Source organism: Anser anser, assembly GCF_964211835.1.
Source record: "Anser anser genome assembly, chromosome: 1".
Lineage (NCBI taxonomy): Eukaryota > Metazoa > Chordata > Aves > Anseriformes > Anatidae > Anser > Anser anser.
Genome location: NC_139720.1, coordinates 61,435,368 through 61,453,488, shown reverse-complemented (window position 1 = coordinate 61,453,488; position 18,121 = coordinate 61,435,368). Strand labels below are relative to the sequence as shown.

At 35.7% G+C, this 18,121-nt stretch overlaps 1 protein-coding gene across 1 annotated transcript in view; it reads left to right on the top strand.

Moving 5' to 3' along the window:
- Positions 1 to 18,121, top strand: part of KDM7A (lysine demethylase 7A) — a 61,093-nt gene that overhangs the window by 22,461 nt on the left and 20,511 nt on the right. Inside the window, exons 3-12 of the mRNA XM_083848341.1 lie at positions 2,880 to 2,883; positions 3,003 to 3,143; positions 4,919 to 5,079; positions 6,525 to 6,666; positions 6,930 to 7,116; positions 7,598 to 7,760; positions 9,743 to 9,830; positions 10,599 to 10,705; positions 13,666 to 13,757; positions 17,984 to 18,073. Of these exons, the coding sequence (XP_083704467.1) occupies positions 2,880 to 2,883; positions 3,003 to 3,143; positions 4,919 to 5,079; positions 6,525 to 6,666; positions 6,930 to 7,116; positions 7,598 to 7,760; positions 9,743 to 9,830; positions 10,599 to 10,705; positions 13,666 to 13,757; positions 17,984 to 18,073 (1,175 nt within the window). The remainder of the gene's footprint in view (positions 1 to 2,879; positions 2,884 to 3,002; positions 3,144 to 4,918; positions 5,080 to 6,524; positions 6,667 to 6,929; positions 7,117 to 7,597; positions 7,761 to 9,742; positions 9,831 to 10,598; positions 10,706 to 13,665; positions 13,758 to 17,983; positions 18,074 to 18,121) is intronic.

Below are 18,121 nucleotides of genomic sequence, written 5' to 3'. Positions count from 1 at the left end.
TCAAAGTGTGCAGAGCTAGATGAAAACAATCTGTACTTGACAGAGAGAGAGAGACCAAAAGTTAGGGAATCATTAAAAAAAAAAAAAAAAAGTCAAGTACAGGTTGTGATGCTTTCTCCTACTGTATATATTACATGCATACTTTAAAAAAAAAAAAAAAGAAAAAGAAAAAAAAGTTCCAAAAGACTGCTCACTATTCTGTATTTTAATCATGAAAATCCTCATACCTAGGAAAGCAACCCTGAGAAAATATAAAAGGTAGCTCTCTTATCTTTCTTGATGATTAAAAAGTATACGTCACAACAATCCAGTGAAATTTGAGAATTGGAGCTTGCTGTCTTACTTTTCTTTATGTCCTTGAGACTTACACTGCTCTGAATTCGAGGTATCTGATTTGTAAACATGTTTCCACCAAGTTACAAGGAATTTTGTGAGTTACCTGAAGAGGCTGAAACAGAGTGGCAAGAGAGGCAGACCTCTTTGGTTCTATCAGTAGATACATTCACTGTAGAGATCTGGAGTGGAAAGATAACATTTCACTTCTGAAGAAAATGTTTTTTGTCCTTCTGTAACTACTGCAAGGCACTGCTATATCTAATTCCCTAGATTTTTCAACATGACTTCTGTTCTCAAAAGAAAGTAACGTAAAAATTAATTTCACCTATCCAGCAATGAATTAAGTTTCTATGTTCAAACCTGAAAAATGTATATATGTACTGTGTTTCTTACGCACTAACACAAAAAATGTCTATATGTGCTTAGTGTCCAAGCACTATGTTGTGGTCATTTGTGTTTTTTTCATATATATTTTTTTCTTTGCTTGAAGACCACTTAATGGTTTACAGCCATCTCAAGATCTAGAATCTTTACAAAGCTGAATTCACTTTACCATTTAGAAACAATAATTTTGAAACCACTGCACCTTCATTGGTAGTTTTGTGGAGTATGAATGGAGTGATTAATTTCACATATTTATGTAATTAATACATGTTGTATTATATGTATTTTGTATGTAGGTTATATTTAATACTTTCAATATTAGCTACCTTCATGTTAGGGCCTGAAAGGTAAGATAAATGCTCTTTTACTTGCTTGTGGTTTTTACTGTTCTGGACATCTCTTTCAGTTAAAACGCTGTATGTGTCTCTTGTAAATAAGAGTAAAATATCAGCCATTTCTTTTCCCACCTTTCTGCCTGTATTTTTTTTTTCCTGTGGAATAGAGGGACTGGCAGAAAGAGTAGAAGGGAGTACATATGAGACTTTCAAAATACTAAAAATCTAGAGAATTTGGAGCTTTTTTCTTTTGTTTATTTGACAGAACTAGTGTGCTTTATCATCCTGTTGATTCCTGTGAATAACCTTTTTTTTTTTTTTTAATGCAAAGGCTTCTAATGCCAGCTTTGTTTCACCTGCAGCAATTTGAGTCATTTCTGTGTTGGAAGTCTTTTAAAAGACAAGAATCAGTAGTAAAAATTATCCTTACTACATCATATTGCCTGAAGTGAGTACGTCTTCTAGATTTATTAAAAGCTTCAGGCTTATCAACCCAGGCAGAGGTGATATATTGAAATATATCTTAATTTGTAATTTTATTAATTGTACTTAGCTAAGTTGCCAGAATCAAATCTGTGATGGTTTGTGGTTTGGACTTCAGCGTGTTTTAATGTTGAGAGAGACTGATAATGTTTCTTGACTTCGAATGTTGCAACAATGCTTGACAGTGCTTCAGTTGTATGCAATTATGTGTATAAGTAAAGACATCTTTTATTTACTGCTTCATATTCTAAAACCCCTTTGTCTAAAGGAGTTCTGAAAGAGACCAGAATTCAACTGTGTTTAAGAGGACAAGTATATCTAATTTCGGCAGATATATAATCCCACCTAGTAAAATGACATTGTGGAAAAAAAAAAAACAACCAACCAAAAAAACCTGCAAGAATATACAAGAAACATACACTTTATCCAAAGTGGATTTAGATTCAGTATCTTACAAAATTAATTATGTAAGAGCTCCAGTAATTAAAAGAAAGCTACTATATAGTTAGATGTAAAAATCAAATTAACTAATACAGGAGTATTGATCAATTTCTTTTTATATTTCAACCAAAAAAAAAAAATCCAACACACTTCTTGATTTGATTATCTGTCATTTTTCAGTGGGAAACCAACACACCAAATTTTATGTGAATGTCTAGTTTTTAATTTTCCTTGGCCCTTTAAGTATAAGGAGATGTTAAAAATGCAATTTAGTTGCTTTTGGACTCTCAGGTTCCCCAAATTGTAATAGAACAGTAACTTATTCTTTGTTCTTTATTATTATTTTGTGATGGAGAATAGCAGTTTAGAGCAACTCAGAATTTCATTGTTTTGGGGCACAATGCTCACATTATATGTATTGCATAATAATTTTATATACACACACACACACATATATATATATATGTATTGCATATTATTACATGTATTGCATAGTAAAGGTTGTACCTGCCAAAACACTTTATACCCCAAATTGTTATGGTAAGATAAACAGTGAACAAAATAAGGGTGGTTTTGTTTCATATAGTGAGATAGCACAATGGGATTAGGTTCTGTTAATTCTGTACTAATGCATAAAACGAAGTCTTCAGTATCTTGAAGAGGTAGGGTTCTTCTATTTATTAAAAATAAAAATTGGAGACTTAGGAAATTAGTATTCAAATTTTATTGATTTACTCTTCAGATTTGAACAATTTTCAGATTGTTACTGTTTATTTATGCTGCACTCAGTATGGGATTTTGAATCTTTGTGTGTAATGTGCACTGATGTTGTCAGATGAGAGGAGCTCTAGAAGTCCAAATGGTCATTGTCAGGTCTTCTGAAGATTTCATTTGTTGCAGATAGGTAAGGTGTCACCTGGGTATCCAATAAGATTTGTTAATCTCAGTAATGTGACTGAGGCATGTCTGCCTCGCTGATAGAATGACTGCTAATCTTAGGCATCTGATTTAACTAATTTAAAGTTTAATCCTTCTGAAACTTATAGTGAAAAAGAGGAGGAACTGGCACAGACATGACTACACGGAATTGGATGATGGCTCCAAACCGGTGCAGGCTGGAACGCGGACCTTTGTTAAACAGCTGCGGGCTCGTTCTTTTCCAAGGTACAGAAGCTCACTTAAACATTTCAGTGAAAAAAAAATAATAGAGAAACTTAGTGGGCTGAGTATGTCTTCGAGAAGGTGAATAACATTTCCCTGCTTCAGAAGATGAAGGCCTAGGATTATTACTTCCTCCTCCTTTTAGAATTCTCCCTTATCCCACCCTCCCCATCTGAAACAGTGAGTCCCTGTTTCAGGTGGATAAATTTGCCCTTTCATGCAGTAGCTTCCCCTGTTCAGTTTTGCACTGGGCTACGTTGTCTGTCAGGGCCGCTACAGGGTGATGGCTGTTGAGTTTGCTTTTCTTTGGGTTTTGTTTCTGTTTCTTTGAGAGGGGGAGTGAATAAAATAGAATAATTAATTGGAAGGGACCTTCAAAGATCATCTAGTGCAACTGCCTGAGCTTCAGGGCTAACCAAAAGTTAAAGCATGTTATTGTGGACATTGTCCAAATGCCTCTTGAACGCTGACAGGCATGGGGCACCAACCACCGGGCTAGGAAGCCTGTTCCAGTGTTTGGCTACCCTCACAGTAAAAAAATTTTTCCTCATGTCCAGTCTGAAGCTCCTCTTATGCAGCTCTGTGCCATTCCCTTGCACCCTGTCATCAGTTCTCAGGGAGCTGAGACCAGCGCCTCCTGCTCCACTTCCCCTCCACAGGGAGTTGCAGAGAGCCATGAGGTCTCCTCTCAGCCTTCTTTTTTCCCAACTAGACAACCCAAGTGTTCTCAGCCTCTTCTCACAGGACATGTATTCCAGCCCTTTTACCAGCCTTGTTGCCCTCCTCTGGATGCTTTCAAGTACCTTAACATCCTTTTTATATTGTGGAGTGCAGAGCTGCACACAATGTTCAAGCTGAGGCTGCACCAATGCTAAATGTAGCAGGAGATTCCCTTCTTTGGACCTGCTGGCTATGCTGTGTTTGATGTATCCAAAAATGCAGCTTTTCCTTGTAGCTGTCAGGGCACACTGCTGGCTCAGGTTGAGCCTGCTGGCAACCAGCACCCCTAGGTCCATTTCTGCAGGGCTGCTCTCCAGCCACTCTGCTCCAGTCTGTACCTGTGTCTGGCATGACTCTGTCCTAGGGGCAGCATCTGGCATTTACCTTTGTTGAACTTCATGCTGTTGGTGATTGTCCAGTGCTCCAATCTGTATAGATGCCTCTGTAAGGCAGTGTGGGTGCAGCAGCAAGAGTGGTTGACTTTTGTTTTTCTTTTTATGTGCCTGAACTGTCAGAATACTGTCTATTCCTCTAGTCCAGGAAAGGAGAGATTGGGTAATTACACCTCAATTTCATTCCAGATAACAAAGAACATTTACATGTGCTCTACCCTACCCATTCTCTCATGCTGTAGAGTAAAGTGGAGAAAATTGTAACAGAAATCATCTCAATCTGTCTGTGGCTGTCTTTTTCACTGTAAATGTATAATGGCTTTTAACTCTTTAAAGGACTCTTTGTTGTTGTTGTTAACATTAACATTTTGTATTATTTTGGTGAGAATTCCTTTTTCTCATCGTCTTAAATGACTGTGTTCAATCATATAGAAAGACTGTGGTTTCCCAGGTTATGCTTGACAATAAATGATTCCTTACTGGTTTATATTGTTGTCCTTGTCTTCCAGGTAAATGCTTAGTTTGATAGTAGTACTGGGTCCAGTTCTTTTGGACTCAAATGCAGCCATTCCAACCTGTCCTCCCCCAAACTGTGACATAATTATTTTTTTTAGTAGTGCTTGGAGGACGCTCTTCTGCTAACATTCCATTATTTCTTTCTGTTAGTGCTGATGAAGTAATTTTGAAAATGCATGGAAGCCAGTTGACACAAAGATACTTGGAGAAGCATGGGTTTGATGTTCCTATAATGGTTCCAAAATTAGATGGTCTGGGGCTCAGACTTCCTCCGCCAACTTTCTCCGTCTTAGATGTGGAACGCTATGTAGGTAAGGGTCACTGTGAAATATGTGCAAATGATCCTGTTTTTAAAGTAAAATAAATATTTGCATGATTATAAGAGCTTCTAGAGAGCTAAATATATGTTCTAAATTGAATACTTCTAACCAGAGGATTGGCAAAGAGCACAATTAAGGCTACTGATTTGAATTTTGTTTGTGGTAAGTTTGTGACAGGAGTAAACCATTAATTCTCAACTTTCAGAAGTGTTAATTTTGGTGCAAGCTAAACATAGCATGTTTTTGTTCTGCTACCAGATTGTTCATTTTTTTGAGAATTGAATGAATCACTGTTAGGATTGATAAAGATTAATCAGTGGTCAGACTATTGCAAAACTTAATGTTTTGGGCTCAGTGAATTGGCATTTCCATACTCAATCAATCTTCTGGAAATTTCTTCATTTCATTACTATACGTATATTTTGACCTGCCAGGTTTAGGGACAAAATTGGAATTCTGCAGGTTCACTTTTCTGGTTTTGAAATTAAAAGTAAGAAAACAGAAATAAAATTATTCTAAGTAGGATTTGTCAAGATGCTATTAACTTGGAATTTTAAAGTAAATATAGTGTGCATCTAGATGCACTCCTTCATTCCAGAATGAATTGTCAAATTTGATTCCTGTGTAACTAAATAGACGTAATTCAGTTACTGTTATAATTTTGTCATTACTCCTTTCTCTTGGCTAAAGGTTGCTTCTTGCTTGCCTATTTCTACAGATTTCGCTTTAAAATATGTCTTATGCAAACAAATTCTTGTTGTATTTAGAAATTAAGCTTGCCTTATGGCTTAATTCAATGAAATCAGAGTGTGCTTAGAAGATACGCGTGTATATAAGCTGGGGGGAGAGCATAGAATGATTACAGCAGAGTACCTGCATGGTTTTCAATATAAAAAGCTATCCGTTAATTATGGCAAAAGTTCAGTGCAGTTTGCTAAGAGCTGTAAGAAGGAAGATTTATTATTTGTAAAGAATTCTCAGTGGTCCTTGTGTTATATATTCAAATGCTGTGGTGATGATTAATAGGAAGAGTGAGGAAGAGATCTGCCTTGATAACATTCTCTACACTAGTCTTTCCAGTGACAGCCACAAAACCAATTTCTTTCTTTCTTTTTTTTTTTAACCAGTTTTTTTTAAACCAGTGATTCTGCATTGCTCCTGTTTTTTTTTTTTTTTTTTTGGTTAACCACAAGAAAGAGGATTTATCTTTAGACTTTTTTCAGTTCTGTCCTTTGCTGACTGTAACAATTAAAGCTAGACTAGTAAAAGTTGGTTTATACCAATCTGTCCTTGTTCTAAGAGAATGCTAATGATATTGGAGTTTTTGTACAGAAATATATTGATAAAAGCTGGAAAAAAGTAAAATTTCTCTTAAACATCTTGAACAGCTGTTTTTATCTGTGGTAGGATTAAGAAAATCATCCTGTCTTTCACAGGTGGTGACAAAGTGATAGATGTAATAGATGTAGCAAGACAAGCAGACAGCAAAATGAAGCTCCATAATTATATTAAATATTTCACAAATCCTGACCGACCAAAAGTATTGAACGTGATCAGCCTGGAGTTCTCAGACACAAAGTGAGTATTGACTTCAGTTCCTTGAATGTAGGAAGTGGTTTTCACTAAGGTGAACGCTATGCGTAGGAATATAATGTCTCTAGTGTTAAAGATAAGAGGCTGCATGTTTTATGTAGACAGCTACTGTGATGTAATATGGGTATAAAACATTTTTACTAATTCATAAGTAATAACTCTGTAGGAAGCAAACATTTAATGTTGTCATTTAAAAAGAGGGGCACTTACTCTTGATCTTATTTATGTGTATAATTTTTTTTTTAAAGGATGTCTGAATTAGTGGAAGTACCAGATATTGCCAGAAAGCTTTCATGGGTGGAAAATTATTGGCCAGATGATTCTGTCTTCCCTAAGCCTTTTGTTCAGAAGTATTGCTTGATGGGTGTCCAGGACAGCTATACTGATTTTCATATCGATTTTGGAGGAACTTCAGTTTGGTACCATGTTCTCTGGGTATGAAGGCTTCTTGATTTATGACTGTATGAAAAACAATTTACTCAGTGTGCAGCTTTCTTCTATGGCATTATTACCTGCTAAGAATGATTTTTCTTAACAGGCAAAGGAGGAGCTGGAAAGTGAAAGTGAAGTTGGTGTCTCATTTTCATGTTTTTAATTTATCATGCGGTTGGTGACTTCTAGACTATAATTGGTTGGCTGACCATTTTAATAGACTGGTAGATGGTATAGTGAAATTTTAGTATTAAAAAATGAATTAAATGAAAATGAATGTCATTGTTGGGTGTTTTTCACATCTCAAAATGCATGCCCCTTCTCCCCCTCCCCCCAGTTGGTTACTGTACTATTACTTAAGCTTTTGGACAATTGCAGCTGTGACACACTGGTCAATAAGTTGCTTTTGTTGCAAATAACTCAGAGGTAGTACTGTGCCTCCAAGAGGACATACATTTATTTATTTGATGTTTTTATTTAATAGGGTGAGAAGATCTTCTATTTGATCAAGCCCACTGATGAAAATTTGGCTCTGTATGAGTCTTGGAGCTCATCTGTCACCCAAAGCGAAGTATATTTTGGGGACAAGGTTGACAAATGTTACAAATGTGTTGTAAAGCAAGGACACACTTTATTTGTTCCAACAGGTAAGATTTTACACTTATTTCTAGGACATAGCATGTTTCATTACCAGGAATGAAGGGTGTCTTAAATGACACATTACATTATCAATAATTGGTTTATCCTGAATTTTTGAATGAATGAAAAAAGAAAAAAAGGTGTTGGAGTATGGAATAAGACCCAATCAATGATGCCAGCTTTTGAGACAGATGTTAAAAAAAAAAAAAAAAAAAAAAAAAAAAGGAAAGAAATTCTGTAAGACTGATTAAAGGCTTTGAAAAAATCTGATCTGTACTGAAATGCATTTTTGCTGGTCCTGCTTGGTAGGATGGATATCCTGACGGTAGTGGATATCATAATTATTTTGTAATCTCTGTAATATGTTTGGAGTAGACTTGTGATTTAAAACTAATCTTGCATATAGAAGAATACCACCTACTGGGAGGCTCTCGAGAGTTATTTAAATATTGTTAAAGATACTGTTCTTAAATAACAATCAAATTGTTCTATTCAAGATATTCTATGTGGCTTTATTGTTGGTTTAGTCAGTGTCTGGGGAAATGTGTATGATAGGATTGAAATACGCATCCTCCTTGAAGAGTCGGAGGTACTCATCTACTGTGATGAGTGAAAAATGAAAACCATACTGACAAATGCAAAATGCAATTGGAAATACAAGGCACTCTACATTTCATTGCACCTTTCAAACAATAGAAATAAAACAAAGCAGTTTATAATATTAATTTAAAACAAACAACAGTTTAATTTGTTTAAAACAAACAACAACAACAATTACAAACGCCAATCCTTAGATTGCTTTTGCCATTGTCCCCTTCAGTCTTTTATATTCCGTTCTGTAATTTCATTCACAGGAAACATAGAAGGTATGTTGGTTACTCAGCGTGGTTACTAGTTTCAGGTCTTTTTGTATGTGGTACCACAACAACTAGAACTGGTTGTTTTTAGCTGAATGAGGGCACGGTATAGTTGCTTGTGATTTGGGCTGAACTTGCATCAGGTTGAGGAGCTTTCTGTGTTTGTACATGTTGCCTGTGCTCAGTTAAACCATGAGGTAATCTCCAAATTCATGGCCAACTGGTCTATTGTTGCATACAGAAAGGTGTGTATGCACGTAAAATCAGAAAAAGCATTGGAAAAGAGAACTCTGTATATTTTTAGTTTATTTACGTTAAAACTGCACAGGATAAAATTTCAATGCAACTATTTTTAACTAGGAAGCCAATACGTTCTTTTGTGTACTTAATTGAAATTATTGAGTGGTAATCAGCTCTATTAATAGTGTAATGTTGGCCATGCTTTCCCATAGTAAATTGTAGAGTTCATGAGGACAATATTTCAAATATGTGACAAATTAGCATAGTCAGAGTACCTAGACTGGGTTTTAAATTGATCATTAGTTTTGCTAAAATTAGAATGGCTATACTGGGAATAACTTATAGAACTATTTCTGAATTCCTAGTAGAAAAAACACGGTATTGCTACATTACTTTTTTTTTTTTAAAGTTGTGCAAATTTTTCGGTTACTGTAAGGAACATGTAAACATGAAAAGTAATATAATTTCTTTTTTATTTTTATTACTTTATTGTTCAGCATGCTTTTTTTTCCCCACAGTAACTCACTTATTATTGCTGATTGGAAGGAAAACTTCCGGGACTTTTTACTTAAAAAATCAGTGGTGTTCTATCTTTCCCCCTCTGCCACCCAAAGCTCCTACCCAGTCAAAATGTCTTGAATGCCTTTGTCTGCTTGTAACTCCTTTAGAAAACTACATTTCCATTAGAAAGTGTTTCAGAAATCTAAACTACATGTTATTAAAATCAAGAATATTTGTTCCTGGTGTAGAATACTAATTTTATTCTTTTTTTTTTTTTTGGTTTGACATACAGTATTTTAAATGATTTTTAATATGTACGTGCAAGTATTTAAAAACATCTTTCCTATAATAATTTATATGTATTTACTAAGTTTCTGAATCTTTCATTTCAGGCTGGATTCATGCTGTGCTCACATCTCAGGATTGTATGGCTTTTGGAGGAAATTTTTTGCACAACCTCAACATTGGCATGCAGCTCAGGTTAGTCTTGACTCTTACTATACCTTTTCCTCAGTAAGTAGGATATTTTTTCCGGTAGATACTTTTCTTCATGCTTGTAACCAGGATCAGATGGGTACAGGCTCTCAAAACAGACAATAGTGGCATCTTCAGTTAGACTAAGCCCAGCACATACTCTTGTTTCACTTCTGCAAAGCTTGTTTTAAAAGCAAAATGAAGAATATGCACAAATTTAATAATAATAATAATAATAAAAACCACACAAACCAACAAAACAAAAAACACCAGCACAACAAAAATCCCTCTCCCCGCCATACTTTGGTGATTAGTATAAGCAAGAAAACGAAAGCTGAGCAAGCCCAGGTGTGCAACACTGAGTTGAAATGAGCATCCTCAAGTCAGCATTGCTCAAAGGGCAGCTGTGTTTAGCTTTTGTCCAAGATGTGGAGCTGTCTTCTAAACATATTGTTTTTATTTATTACAGTGGAATCCTGATAAAATTCCATCTGTTAAAAGATCACACACTGGGTTTGTATCCTAGTTTTATGAAGTCCAACTTTATTCTTAGAAGTGCAGCAGTCAAACTTGATAAGGTCAGAGCCTGGATGAGACCAGAGTTGAATCTTGTCTGTGGTCTTGTTGGGATTTAAATTTGTGGTACTTCTTTTATTTAACATGACCATGCCTATTTTATTTTATTTTGGACATTATATCAATTTGAATGATTACATGCTTGAATAATAAATCAGATAATGTGAATGTTTTTAAATGATATTTCTATTTGTTCAGGTGTTATGAAATGGAGAAGAGGCTAAAAACCCCAGATCTTTTCAAATTTCCTTTCTTTGAAGCCATCTGTTGGTTTGTGGCCAAAAACTTACTGGAAACGTTAAAAGGTAATCTTTGTCCAGTTTCAAGAGATATACATATGTCTGCTTTTTTGTTCAGTTGACAGTGGAGGAAATTATGTTGCTGCTATGAGAACAGGTGAAACTTTTATTTTTTTTTTTGGAAAACCAGGTAGTATTTAAACAGATTTTGGTAAATACTGCACTGTTACAGTTCTAGATTCAGCAGTTCTTAGTACAAGCTTTTTAGGGTAACTTGCACTGTGCAGAATTCTTAGTGTAGGTAGTGATGTGTGTAACTAACGTTTTGTAGAACGCTACTGACACCTTTGAATTGTTTATTAGTGCTTTTCATTTAATGCTAATGGTGTATCTGGTCAACGAAGATACTCTGTCCTGATGATCTAGAATATCGGAGATTCTAGCACAGTGCAATTAGGCTATCAGCCAGATAGGATTAATTTTCCATTATCTGACAAGGTCTTGTTAAGGCAGATATGAAAGTTATTTCAGTGTGTCACTTAAGGTCTTGAATACCCTTTGGTAGTCTTTCTCTCCTTTCAGCAAACAACGCTCTCTAAATGATCCCACTAGTTTATGCCTGTGGCTGCTTCTTGGTGACTTCACAGTTGAATGTAAAGGTTTTCTTGCACCTTTACAATTTCCTTGGACCTTTTCAGTAAAACTACCTGTTGTCTTCTGCTCTTTCTTGTTAAGGGGAAGGCATTCATGAGGATTTTTGTAGGAAAGATCTATTGGTTCTTATGAGCAGTGTTAAATCGCTGATATTGATGTTTATCGGTAGACATCTCAACAGGCTTTTGTTCTTGACAGTTCACAGTCCTTTCCAAACTTCCTCATCTAGTCCTTTAACTCATATATCTATACCCATGTATAATTGAGGCTGAGAGAATGCCTGACTTCACCTTCTTTTGCATCAAATATCTTGCCCTCTGCCACCTCTGTTTAATCTTATTAATAAATACCATATTTCAAAGGAGAGAAATAAACCTTCGGAGAGGATATTGCTGAATTCAGCATTTGCTTTAAAAGAGCACTCTCACAAAACCTTTTTCTAAGGTAAAAACCTTGAAAATGATCTGTTCTTCTTTCAGCAAATGAAGGCGTTGAACAACTCTAGTTTCCTAAATGAGTATTTAGAGTTTCTGGATGAAACTAAAACAATTCAGAAATTTAACTGAACAAACTTAAAGATTTTTTTTTTTTTGCTTCCAAGAAAGATTGTTTTCTTCTTGAAAGTTTGCTTTTGTCGGTCTCACACCTGGGTATTTGAAATTTAAAAACACGACAGAAGATGTAGGAGCTATATTTCTGCTGGAAAATCAGTGGGATAAATGTTTCTAAGTAATCTAGTTAACTACATGTTTCATCTCTACATGTTTCCCTCTTTTATTATGCACCTCCTTACTTGAGCAGATATACTAGGAGCCTCTTGTGACATGTGGTTCTTAAGGGAGGGTCATGAAGCATATTTTCATGTTATTTTTCAGCTGTGGCTTAGCAGGTATTTTGCTGCAGAACACTGGTAAGATCTATAAACCTATAATGAAAAATCAAAATTGAGGCTTTCATGGCTAATGTAATGATTATGTTGGGTTTTGGCATCGAGGCTTATATGGCTCACGTGTTTGCCAGTCAGAATCCTTTGTTTTTAAAATAAGGGATGATATCAGTTCAGCTGTGAAAGGTAATAGCTTGTAATGCATTGAACACATGGTTGTTAGCAGTACTTTGTGAAATTCACGTCAGTTAGCAAAATCAGTGCACTGTGTTTTTCTGCTTCTTTTTATGAAAGGATAACAAGCAGTCATAAACCTTTTGATTTTGTCTTTTCATTGGTAAAAAGTATATTATAATGCTATAAGTGTTGTGCCATTCACCTAAACTTTACTCTGTAGTTCTAGGGACTTAAGAATAAGTGACTTTTTCATCTGTACAATGCTGATTGGTTTTGATTATTCTTATGTCACAGTCCCTTTTTTTTTTTTTTTTTACTGCAGCTAAAAAAAAATAAGTCCAGTCTGTGGTGCTGCATTGTATTCTCAAAATTTTACTGTGTCAGCTAGTAGGCAGAAAGACTCCTGCTGCAGCTCAAAGGCCTGCCACTCCTTCTCACACCCTTTAAAAAGTAGGAGGCATATTGGAGAGATAAACAGCTGTTAAGTAGCAGAACTTTCCTTTTTCTGCCACTGGACTAATACATAACTTTATTAGTGTATTTTTTTTTTAATGAATAAAAAGAAAAAAAATAGTTCTAGGGCTTATTCATTTCTTATTGACAGGAGGAAATATTTTTCAGGAGCATAGGAAGAGTCTCCAGTCTACTCTTGACTTTCTGGAGTATTTGCCTTTTCTCTTCCTTTTTCCCATGAAGGAAAAGGGAAATTTTAAAAGGAATTGTGATCACTTGGGAGCACCAGCTTTCTTAACAGCAACAGCTTTTGTAGCAGAGTGTTGTACTTCTTCTCTTTCCCCACTCTTACTTTGGAGCAAAAATGATGTACACTAAGAAGGAGAACTCTGGTATTAAAGTGTGAACTATTTGCTGCATGTATGGGAATAAGCAGTAGGAATTCCAATGGAGAGATGCGTCCCATCCTATGTACCTCTGGTCCCCATTGACTAAAATGTTTCTGAACAAAACAGGTTATTTGTTTCTTCAAATAACATTTTTCTTCTACATTGTAGATCTGTTTTATTCCAAATGAAGTGTAGTATGTTGTAAAATTTCTAAATTGCCTAAGAAGAAGCCAAGAAAAAAAGATGTTATGTAGAATTGCTTTAGGTTGTGAGGTTGTGGGTTTTGTTTATTTGTTTGTTTTGTTTTTGTTACAGTATGCATGCAAATACAGGATGTAGTATTTCACTTGCTTACACGATTTTTCCTTTTCTTGGGCTGTTGCATAATGACAACTTCATTGGCTGTGGGTATCATTCTACTGTTTTCACTTAGTGAATTTCTAAATTATTATCTATATCCCTTTTAGAACTGAGGGAAGATGGTTTCCAGCCTCCAAGCTATTTAGTGCAAGGAGTGAAGGCTTTACTTACTGCTTTAAAATTATGGATGAAAAAAGAGGTAAGAAAGAGTGAGACTGATTTTGTTTGCTATTTTGGTGAACTCTGTTTTGATTTAGAAATAAGTGAAGGTTTGTGTCCTTCTCATATTTAAGATTTTTTTTTACCATTATTGAGTACTGAAAGACTATGGAGAGTGAAAGTATGTGCTGCTGATCTGGGGAAGAGTCATCATGACAAATTTCTATGACTATGATGTTAATGAATAAGCTCTTGTATTGTAGCTGATAGAAACAGAATCATGCTTCACCGCAGTATGGGATAAGAATCCTTCAAAATAAGCCGGTGGGAGTTTTTTCTAATAGGTCTGTTTATACAGTCAATTCATCCTCATCTGAGGCAATGGAAGGTTGGAATGCCCTGATATTAGGATTTTCCATTGATGTCAGTGCTTTGGAGAGCACATTTCAGGTACACGTATATTGCTGAAGAGTCAGTTTAGATTGAGGATATTGACTTTGGTTGAGTACTGTCCCTCCAGAACGTTTGCTGGCTTGTAAAATCATTAATACGTTTTCTGTGCTGGCTTTGCTGGTGCTCTGCTCTCTAGGAAGGCTTATTTGTTTTGGCACAGCACTGGACCAGGCCTTAACTCTATGGTTTTTTTGTTTGTTTGTTTTGTGTGTTTTTTTAAGTGTCTGAGCTAATGAGCCCTCTTGGAACCTGTGCTTCTAGGAAACGCTGTTCAGACAGTCAGTTTGGTTCTGACTGAGTTTATTAATTCTAGTTTGTTGCTGGCCTCACTGACCTGAACTGGCTCCTGGAGATTTGTTTGGTCTTTCTGCCCACAAGTTCTCCTTGGAAGAGAATTTCTTGTATTACATCAGGTATCCTATTCACACAATGCTGTATCCAGCATAGTAAGCTTCATGGAACTGATGACGAGGTGTAAATGTAGAGGTGGTTAACGCCATGTGTAATCAGCTCAAGTCCAGCCTGTATAGCATTACTGATTACAGAGGGTGAAGGAAAGGTACACCTGTAACACTTCAGAACTGGTTCTCCGGTGTGCCGTTCTGGGTCAAATCCTGCTAGTAAGCAGTATAGCAGTATTTACAGGAGGTTGTGCCTAAGATACTAAACCATCTGTGAATCCAAGCTCTCTCTGCATCCATGGCATGGCAAATAAACAAGCTGATTAATCTAACTTGATAAACGAGAAACATAACCTATATAAATCCTTGTTTTTACTTGAAGTTGGATTGGAATTCCTCTTTTATAGATTGCCGTAGTATAGTATTGTTGTCTGTGTAGTGTAGTGTCTAGTAGTTAATTAAATGGTTTGAGTAATATTCTGTCTAGAATGTGGCATGTTTCCTACTTTTCTGTGGAAAAAAAAATAATAATTGCAGATGCTGCATTTCAGATGCTTACTAATGAGATCAGTGAGTATTCCCAAACCACTGGCTGAAGACACTTCAGTTGTGAGGCAACTGCACAGCCTTCGTGCTCTATTGAGAACATGGTCTGCTGTCCACCTGCTATCATGTTTTGTAGCTTGCCTTCACCTTTTTTAGCTGCTGCTTCATCAGTGAGCTGATTTTTTCTTCGCAGCAGACCATGTGCATGTTAGGATTGTAGCTGTATGCAGCAGAAGACAAGAAGAGCTTTGTACATTGCTATATCATCTGTTCATGGTGAGGATTTCAGACAGATTCTGAGAAAGAAATGAAAAATGAATAGTCTACAAATGGGAAGCCTACTCATGTTGTTTCACATTCCTATCATGGAATATGTCTTCTCAAGACAAGTGAATTATGTTAGTGTATTGCTGTGAACTACTTGTTCAAGCATTTTAAACTCATCTTCAGCAAAGCAGCAGTATCTTCATTTCTGCAATGTTTAAAAACTGCCAAGAGTTACAAGATGCTGAGAATAGTGATGGAGTGCTACTAAAATAATCTTAGTTTTCTTGTCTTGGTTTGAATTGAGCTTGTGCAAGGTTTTTATCGATAGGTATATGTTCTGATTACTTTAGTGCAGATCATCAGCCAGCAGGTTAGTTGATATACACAGTAAAGATGATGACCTAACCAGTTGTTTGAGCTCTTGGATCTTAGCTCTGGCTTCCTTCCAACTTACATAAGCAACAGGTCTCAGTTTCTATTTTTAAGATGCTTGATCCATGTACCAGTAAGATTATTTTGGGCAACTGTTCTGTTGTGGGTTTTTTGTTGTTGTTTTTAACAGCTGTTTTAAGAGGGGGAAAAAGAAAAACCTCCCCCCCCCCCCCCCCCGGAATGGGCATTTGGTTGTGTTCGTATTTTTAGGTAACAGTATGCTTAATTTCAATGCTAATTTCTAAAGATTTGTGGATTTTTATGCCTACCAGGACTTTTTGTACATCTTGATTTTAAGATAGGTTTCTCGATCAACTGTTTATTTTCAATATGTACAAAATGATTTCTTGAAGTTTTTCAGTCTATTACAGGTTTTTCCATTATTTTCTTTATCTGTAACGCTTGACATACTTAGTCAATTTTGTTGCTACTATTCACCCTACTAAAAGAGAATTCCTCAGTCCCAAAGTTTCCAGGAGTCAGCATGCAGAGACAACTTTAAAACAAGCTACATAATAATGATGATAATTTTTTAGACGTGGTATCTCTAGGTATTCGTATTTCCTGCCCATCTGTTCTTGCTGTCAAACTGTTAGCCTGATATATCAATTTGAATTTGTTGGCATATTTTAGTTGCTTGGATGGACTTTTTTCATAATTACTCTGACCACAGCTTAGTTGAGAAAGCTTTGATGTAAAGAGATACCTTTTATAGTAACAAACAAGTGAGTTTGCCAATGGAATTTAATTTGTTCAAAGAGTTATTACAGATTTTACTTGCAAAATAATGTATTTCTTCTTCAACTATGGTTGATTTAGTAAGGCTTGCCAGTATTTTTAAGCCAGAGAAGCTTTCCAGTCAGTGTTTTATAAAATTGCATCAGAGTCTCTTCTTCTTGAAGTCCTCATGGACAGGAAGGCTTTTTGGGAGAGTCTATATGTAGAAAGGACTGAAAGGTCCTAAAATAACCATTAAGTTGTTGGAACAATTATACTGTGTGGTGCCAGAGGTGCTGTGTTCCCAAGAGTGAATGTGTAGAGGTGATGCACCGGTGAACGAACAATTGTAAATAATACCAGCAGATTTAATATTCCCTGTATCATTAATGACACTGAAATGAGTATATCAAGGTTATACATCTGGTTGGTTTTAAATGACTGAGAGGAAGCCAGATTCAATGAAATATACTTACAGTATCGAATTGCTTCTAGCAATAATTTTGCTGCTGAACCTCATTTTTGAAGTGTGAATAGCTGAAAGTGTTTGAGAGACATTTTTCTGTTTAAATAGTCAATTAAGGGGATACCAGAATTCATGACAGTCATTCTGGTCTATGTGCAAGTGTTTCATCTGTTTAATATTAACTAAAGGTGTCTTGGGGCAAATTTAAACTGTACATACAAAATACTAAACTTGTTTTACTAGATCTAACTGTAGAGTGTTTGGACTTGCTCAGATTAGTAATAAATATATAGTAGATCTGTCTGTGCTATGATACTGTTTCAGAGGATTAAAGGGAACATAAACTATTATGGTGTCCCAAGTTGTTCTTATAGGGAATGATTTTGAATAGCTTTCTCCAACCTACCACATTTTAAATAAGCTAAGGAGGTCGTTTAAAAAGTGAAATGTGAGGCAGATGTCCAAAATCTGCTTGTTGGTTACTCGTTGCTATTCCTGATTTACCATTAAGAATAAATTTTGTCATAATGAAATTCTGTTAGCCTTTAGGTTTTTTTGAAGGTCATCATTCTGAGTTTGCTAAGTGTGACTCCATACTGACCATGCTAAAGGGCGAAAAAAAAAGAAGTTAATTATAGAGAAATAAAATGATGTAAATGATTATCAGGATAGCTCTGTATAACCACTTCTTTAGATTCTTAGAGATTCTGGGAGAAGCTGTGGGATGGCTGACCTTGAGCCTACCTTTATATATCCTGAACATCAGACACTGAGGGATATCTTCCTTCTAAATCTTGGACTTGAAGGTTCAGCGTGTTTATGCATCTGTCCTGGCAGTTTGCTGTAATTATTAAAAGAAATCAATCTGGCTTCTTCCCTTCAAACTTTTTTTTTCCTGTAGTTTCATTTATTTTGTACTACTTCTGCTTTTATCTGAAGGGGAAAAAAAGAATTAATTGCCTTTTCTCGATCCTTTGCATACAGCTTGTAACAGAACATGCCTTTGAAATTCCAGACAACATTAGGCCTGGACATCTCATAAAAGAGCTCTCAAAAGTGATTCGTTCTGTAGAGGTAAGAACAGAGGCAACACTAAAGTCTGCAGGAAAAATCTTTGAATCA